The 8,151-nt window shown below is 34.1% G+C and overlaps 1 protein-coding gene across 1 annotated transcript in view; it reads right to left on the bottom strand.

Moving 5' to 3' along the window:
* Positions 1-2,424: 2,424 nt before the first annotated feature.
* Positions 2,425-8,151, bottom strand: part of DPP10 (dipeptidyl peptidase like 10) — a 614,062-nt gene continuing 608,335 nt past the window's right edge. Inside the window, exons 25-26 of the mRNA XM_033112250.1 lie at positions 5,118-5,191; positions 2,425-3,549 (exon numbers count right to left, since the gene is read on the bottom strand). Coding sequence (XP_032968141.1) covers positions 3,415-3,549; positions 5,118-5,191 — 209 coding nt within the window. The 3' untranslated portion in view covers positions 2,425-3,414. The remainder of the gene's footprint in view (positions 3,550-5,117; positions 5,192-8,151) is intronic.

Raw genomic sequence — 8,151 nt, 5'->3', positions numbered from 1 at the left:
TTCAAACCTGAAAAGAAAGCACTTCTTTATTCTCATTTTATTTCTTCATCCTATATTATTCACAGTAGTAAGTTCTTATGGGAACAAATGGTTTCCCCAGAAAGTAGAGCCATAGTGGATGGCTGATGCATGTGCAGTTTGTTTTGACAAGTGATTCCAGGGACTAGGAGTGAGGGGCTGAGAAGAATTAAATAGGGAAGATGGAAATAGAAAGCCATGCTAGTGTGAGATTCTGAGTTTCATAGGGCTTTCCAAGGACCATGTAGAATGTCTGAGGGAAGAAAAAGGGGAAAATATAGTCATCTGCTCGGGTCTTCCATCAGTTGGGTTTTGATGGGGGTATTAACATTCTTATATAGGTTTGTAGTGTGTAAATGATGAATCTGTTGGTTCTAGCAAACAGCCGACATCAGGTTAGTATCAAAGAATCCCCAGAACAGGAAGTGAATGAGCACAGCAGAGGAGTCAGGTTTTATTCATACAATGCTCATTGCTGCAGGATGTGAAGGCGGTCAGAGCATGTCAGGAAGGACAAAAGAAGTATTTCATATATGATTCTATATAGAAGCCATGTGCTGGCAATGACCCTTGAAATTTGAGAGCAAATCAGTCCCAGGTGCCTCTGTTTCAAAAGCCGCCATTTGAGGACAAGGCTTAAATAATTCTTCTTATAGTAAAGACCAATATTTAAGTCACCTCATTCTAGTAGATCTACAACTGGCATCTGCATGACCCGCAATGGTGATCTCTATGCTAAACATCAGATAAACAAACAAACAAACAAACAAACAAAAACCACACACACATTCTCAGGGTGAGCTGATATGCATGTTTTGAAGAGCACTCTCTTGCCTGGGTTGTCAGGAAACTCAAACAGATCAGCATGGACTCCTTAGTCTCTAAGTGTTGAGTTGGAGACCTCAATGGAGGAAATTAGTGAAAAAAAAAATACTTTTTAAGATTCTTTCAAAAGGTTTTGTGTTTATCTCTGTGGATGATTTAATACTGTTTACCTGTTTTATTTTATAGTTCAGCTCGATGTTTTTAACTTTAAGGGGGAAATAACACTTGGAAAGCTTGCTACTAGAGGTCTAGAAAATTCTTAGAGTGCATATACATATACAATAGTGAGATTATGACCAAGGGCAACTGTGTAAAGGGGACAGTTCACTTACATGATTCCATTAATGATAGGTGTCTATGTGTCAGTGAGAATTCTTTTATCTAACATAGCCCAATTATTAAAACAAAAAATCATGGAAATGAAAAATTTCCACCTTTCTATTAAACAGTATGTCTTCATTTGAGATCTATTTAGCATTTAAGGTGAAAGTGGGTTCCAGACCAATGTCTTTCACATTAGAACCTGTATTAAATTAATTGAAAAATAAACATTGATAATAATAAAACAAGAGAAATGATGAACAGCAAAAGGTAAATACTTTTTAAATGTTACTCGAATAGACATTCAATAAAACCACATCTTTCAGACAACATAATTATTTGCATCATAAAAAACTCTAGTGGTTGAAATTTAAAATATTGATTAAAAAGCTTCAGTTGGACTTCAAATCAGCCTAAAAAGAAATTTCCGTCTTAATAAAATAGGCAAAACTTTCTTTTTAAACATTACAACTTATTATTTTAAAAAATGTGTTTACTATTCCTGAAAAAGACCTGAAATGGGTCTTTCAGAAAAGAGAGCATTTCCCATTTTAAATTGAATCCAGTGGAGTAGTGAAGACACAATTCCAAAGCATCCAGAAGAAAAGTAGAATATCCCAAAAATGACTCATACATTTCCAAACACTCAGATTTTTGCATTGATCCTTTGACAAAACTGGAGGTTTAGTAAGCAATTCAGTGGCATATTTATGTTTCCTCCTGGTGTTCAGATGTCATGATTATCCAGCATGTCCCAAGGAATTTTTAAAACCACAAAAATGCAGTATGCTGCCTAGATTTATCTGAACTTTTATAGACTTTTAGGCATCTGGAAAATCCCTAGGTGAAGTGCAAAGATACTCGTTGACTTCAGTCACAAAAGTTAATATTCTCATGATTTAAATTGACTTCATACAGTCAAGTTTATTTTACACTCTCAGTTACTTACTACTGCAAGTCAACACAGCACAGGAATTAATGCATTTTGTGCCTTCATCTCAAATTAAATAGCAAACATTGCTGTTTGTGAATTTTTTGGCCAATGAATAAAAAATATTTCTTATTCTCACCAGAAGGATTTAAATTAAACAGTAACAGATGAATTGGGCAGGCACGGAATACTAAATAGAAACTGGCAAATGAAATCATCCAGCTCTGCTTTTACAATGGAAAGGAGAATTGATTCTGCATTGAGAGAGAGAAGTAAAAGGACCAAGTGTTTTTGAAAAAGCCTTCTCCACCAAAAGAGCAAAATAGTACTCAGTGGCATTGCATTGTTAACAAAAATTCTTTATCAGAAACTATAATTTAATATTTAAGTATCTAATTTACATGTGACAAGGTATCATATTCAAAAAATTAAATTACAACTAGAAAACTATTAACCACTAAAAACAATACCAAACACAACCCAAACATTTATAGGAAAGCAATAGCTAGAGTTTGAATTGGAAAAAATGTTTCATCATATTTGGCTCATTAAACAAAGCATCCGTTATAGCCAGTAAAAGAGCATCTCTTCTAATTCATCAAAAGTTTATCTTTTGTAGCATGAATAACATGTAAAGATAGATTTACTGACTGTATATGCACACGTGTGTGTATTATATTGTGAGACACACACCTGTGTGTTGATTTAAAGATATTATATCTACTGATAACTGGCTGAACTTTGGAAAGTGCTGAAATCCATATTTCTACATGATCTTTGACCCACTTAATACCTTTTTATAAACAGGAATTACATAAAATACTCTGTTTTTTATTAACTGAATATTTTCTTAAGCATAGTAATAGACAATGAAGAATTGCACTTATTATAAAGGTACAGTAAAGTGTTAGATTGCAGCTCAGCCATCAAAGATCAGGGACTGTAGTACTGATAAGTTGTGCATTGTATGCAAAGATGATGGTGGCCATTGAAATTAAAATGATCGCAACTAGTTACAGAACAAATAGGGGATAACAGAAGAAAACATGCACTATTCCTACTTTAATGCAAAACTAATTTGTCCCAGGAAACCAACCCTTTGACCTTCCTTACACAAACAAACAGGTTCTGAACCCTTGGCAAAACAGTAGACTTAGACTTTTATATTTAAATTCTAGGTCATTGTCTCTGAGTGTGCTGTTCCAGTGTCATCTCCTTAAGCTGCCCTTGAAATTCTGGAGCATCTACAATATTATAGTCTCTTGGTCAGATTTCATTGAGCCTCAATATTCTCTTCAATTCTATATAAATAGAGTCCATTATTCATCTTCTTCTGGTTCTTGTGGTAACACGGGTATTTCTTCCTTTAAGCAATCACTGAAGAATCTGAGTATTGTGCTGTAGAGATGATACTTGCTCTTCTCAGAGATGTTATGACCTTCATCTGGGTAGACCTAAGGTATCGTGGGGAATGAAGATGTGAAGTTACAAAAGCAGGTACTGTTCGTCAGAATTCATTCTTTTAGCCCCAGTAGCATATGAACTTCAGAAAATAATATTTAACCAGAGCCTCACCTAATTCAACTCTCAGCTCTTCACATTAAAATTGTATTTCTTATAACATTTCATAATCAACATGTAAGACATAATCATACATGTGAAACATAATCAACATGTGAGACAAAATATTATTCTTACATATATAAATTTGAATTTGTTGCCCAAAAATTTTTGTCAGTTTTTTCCTGACTACAAGCCCTAATATTGGAGCATTTAATTTAGAAAACTTGCAACTATAAATTCATTCTCTGCCTCTTTGAAATGTGTGTAAATCTTCTTTCAGCCTTTTGCCAGTTTTACAATGAGGAAATGTCTTTTTCAAGGACTTGGAAACATCTCTTTTAAATGTATACATCGAAGGGGACAGCATCCGTATCTCCTGGTCTTTTTGAGAGGCCAGAAGCCTTACTCCAAGTTGTTAAACTACATCTTGTCATAAAGATACAAGAAAGTTTACTTTTCCTTTTGGTAAGGCTAATTGTCAAACACAGGTAGACTATGAGTCTCTCCACCCTAGCTTAAAAATCTGTGCAGCCCTTTGTTTCAAGTTGAGTTTAGTCTCTCTCCCCAATTGCAATAGCCTTGAATAAAATCTTCCTTGCCTACTCTTGTGTGGTGTCATTTTCACTTTAACAATATCCTTTTCAATATAAAGGACATTAGCAATTTTTCTATAATACAGGTACAAATATTGTCACATCAATTCCTGGGTGTAAAGTTTTTAAAAGGTGCATCATTGCCCTCTGAGTAAAGCCGCATACGCTTTCAGATTGTTTATGGCATGACCCACCATCTGTTTATGCATACATTTTAGTCTTCCATCATCCTAACCCTGGTTCCTGCGTTTTAATATGTTGAACTACTTTTAGTTCTTCCATTGCTGAGAAATTAAAGTTACGTTTTTTCCCCTTAAGTGAGTCCTCTTTCAGATTGAAATTCCTTGATTTGTAAAATATGAGTTATTTACCCATCTAGCACAATGACTGTTTTAAAGCAAGTCCTTAATAAATATTTATTAAATGTAGTTGAAGGTACAGATGTAAATGGTGTTTTACCCTCTTCTTTTTTTCTTAAAACATTTACTCAAACCACTTTCTCCCCCTTAACTTTTAGGATAAGAATGATGGAAAGTGAAGGAAAGACAAAGGAACTAGAAGGGTAAAAGAAAATTGTTCTTAAAAAAAAACAAAAACAAAAACAAAAAACACATTATCAGTGACATGAATAAAAGTCTAAGGAGAAAAAGACATTGCATAAGAGTTTATTATGCAGTTCACTTGTAATGCATGAGCAGATGATCCACATTCTCAGTGTAAGTAAGAAAAAAGAATACAATCTTTGGTAGCTAAAAAACAGTAAAAAAATAATGGTGTGGGGAATGGAGTAGTAAGGAAGCTGTGTTCTGAATCTCATAACTAAAATCCTAGGTAGGAAAACACATTCTTTTGAAAAAGTGGCTTACCTGCATAGTATAATTTACTCCAGCTTTTATTAGGTGTTTGATTAACTCTGCAGAATGCTGGAAATGAACTTTTGCTGCAAGAAATTAAATGATGATATTCGAAGAAAATATGTTTATTAGGATCAACATTTTTTTATGTCATTTTTTTCAAAGAGATTAAGCATTATACTTTACATGCATCACACATTTAAAAGACTGATACCTGGATTTAAGTAGGAAGCCAATAGATACAATGGTAATAAAACTTTGAGCTTCACATTATAAAAAATGAACTGAATGGGAACTACCACTAAGGTTCTAGTTATTGTAGAAATGGTATTTAGGGTTATGCTACTGGTTATCATTTATAATTTCTAATTGTTTAGATATTTTATACCACCATAACAATTCTAACATAGTGAATGCCTGTCTGGATAGTAATACAGCAAACCAGTTTCTATTCCTTTCTTAGGATTACTAGGGCCCACTCTCAGTTAGATCCTGGCTTTCTGTTTTATTTTAAATAAGAAAAGAATACCCTATGCTGAGAAAAGTGAGTACACATCTCATTATTCAAGGGCTTAATATTTAATGTGAATCATATTGGTTTTTTCTGTTTCCTTCTAGCTTCCTTCTGCCTGAACCTAAGGTCCAAAGCTTTGAAATAAGCAGCACAGTAGACCAGGGTTTGAAGTATTGGCCCTAACTAGCTATGGAGACTTGGGTGAATCTCTCAAAGCGCTCTACAGCATTTTGCTTACATGCTGCCTGAGCTATTCATTCCTATGTTACGTACATCTTCAAATTTCTGCAACTAATTTTTAAGCTAACATTTTTGTTTTAACTGTCTTTGCAAAATTAGGGCAAGCTTACAATAGTTTAAACTCGTTCATTGTTCTAATTCTATGATACAGATTAATCCTACTACATAGCAGACAATAAAAGGTTCCAAACGATCATTTAAATCTTTTAAAATTCTATCCAAAATCTTTTTTAAACATCTTCCTATTGTACTTAAAGGGAAATGACCGCGTCATCTTTAAATGAGTCTACAAATTGCTCTGTAAATTTAAGCTACTAGAAATGCTAATGAATAGGGGCACTGACTGAGGTAAAATGATCTCATATAGCTCATTTGTTTATTTTAGGAAAAAAATTTGGAAAGGACCCCATCGCTTCTTTGTATGAATACAGCTGAAAAAACGAATGTATAAATGGATTTTCCAAGTGGATTTTTTTTCCTGTTTAGTTTCTACTGCAAAGTCCGTTGATATTTGTCTTTTGCCCCTTCCTAAATCTAAACAGGGGCATTAAAGGTATAATTGGCTGAGTGCACTAATTTGCTGGTAATTTTTGAAGATAATATTAATAATGGTACTATTATAATGTCATTGAGGACCTACAAGTCACCAGGCCCATGTGGAGGTGTGTGTGTGGTGTAGATATGAGTGCATGTATGTGCATGTGTGTGTGTGTGTGTGTGTGTGTGTGTGTGTGCAAACACACAGGTTCATTTCCTTTAATGTGACCAGTGCTAAACCTCTGCTTGTATTTTATCAGATGGGTGAAGCACCAGCCCTATGACTGAGTGAGTCAGACAGGAATGACATGATTTATCTTAACAGATGCACCAGATTGAAAGAGAAATTTGAATAGCCCTAATATATTGTAGGGTGATGGCTAGATGTAAAATAATATAATCTTGAATACAATTTGTTCCCACAATTGAAGCTTCATGAATTGAACACTTCATGTGAATAAGAGCCTCAATGCTGGATTCGAACCCTTCTTCTACAAATCAATAGATGTGCGATTTTTGGCAAGTTACATAAATTCCATTTTTTTTTCCTAATTTGTCAAATAAGAAGAGTAATATTAGTACCTACTGAACAGTACTTTTATGAGAAATAAGTAGTAAAACATTAAAAGCTTTTGGCATACTTTCTAACATATATTCAGTACTTAATTGCTACTTACTGTTATTACTATTAATATACATGTAAGATCTTAATACCTTAGAACAAAATTCAAATGTCCGTCAAAACATTTATACTTATGTTTTATCATGTTTCACCCATCACAGGTATCTTATCATCTAAGTCTTTTAAAAATAATTTGTAGCCATTTTAGATTTTCAGAGATGTTACAAAGACAGCACAGAGAGTTCTTGTATTTCCCTTACCCAGTTTTCCCTATTGTTAAGATTTTACATTATTATGGTACATTTATCACAACTGAGAAGCATGTAGACATCATGTCTCTTTAATCTCTTTTGGTTTATCAGAATTTTTCAGACTTTCCTTATTTTTGATGACCTCGACAGTTCTAAGGAGTACCTGTCAGGTATTTGGTAGAATGTTCCTCATTTGGGTTTGAACAATGTTTTTCTCATGATTAGACTGGAGTTATGGTTTTGGGGGACAAGACAATAGACAGAATGTCATTATCACAAAACCACATCAAGGCTGCATACTATTAACATGACTTGTCACTGTTGATATTAACCTTCACCACTTGGCTGAATGGTCTTTATCAACTTTCTCTACTTGTAAAGTTACTCTTTCCTCCCTTTCCATACAGTCCTCCTGAAACAAATGACTAAGTGCATCCCACTCTAAAGAGGGGAGGGAGGAGAGTTAAGCTTTGCTTCTTTGACGGGGAATCATCTATATAAATTATTTGGAATTCTACCTAAGGGAGATTTGTCTTTTGTCTCGTGTTTACCTATTTACTATCACACAAACACACATGCACATGTGTGTGCACGTGCAATTTTTTTTTAGCATGTTGAGCTGAACACTGATTTAACCAAAGCCTGACATGCTTGGAAGTTAAATTTGAGAACTGGTATGATCTTTACTATAACACCTTTTTAGTTGTGTTCTTTGTAAAATGGAGTAAGAATACTGAGGCAGGGCAGGGTGGACTGAAAAAAAAAAAAAAAACAAGTTGAAGATTTAGGGAATATTGATTCAAGGCTTTGATTGTCTGTGCTCACTTGCCAGGTAGCTCTGAATACGTTCCTCCTTGAAATTGATTTTTCTTATCTGTAAAT

This window comes from Rhinolophus ferrumequinum, chromosome 8 (assembly GCF_004115265.2).
Source record: "Rhinolophus ferrumequinum isolate MPI-CBG mRhiFer1 chromosome 8, mRhiFer1_v1.p, whole genome shotgun sequence".
Classification (NCBI taxonomy): domain Eukaryota; kingdom Metazoa; phylum Chordata; class Mammalia; order Chiroptera; family Rhinolophidae; genus Rhinolophus; species Rhinolophus ferrumequinum.
This window is presented reverse-complemented; position numbering and strand designations above follow the sequence as displayed.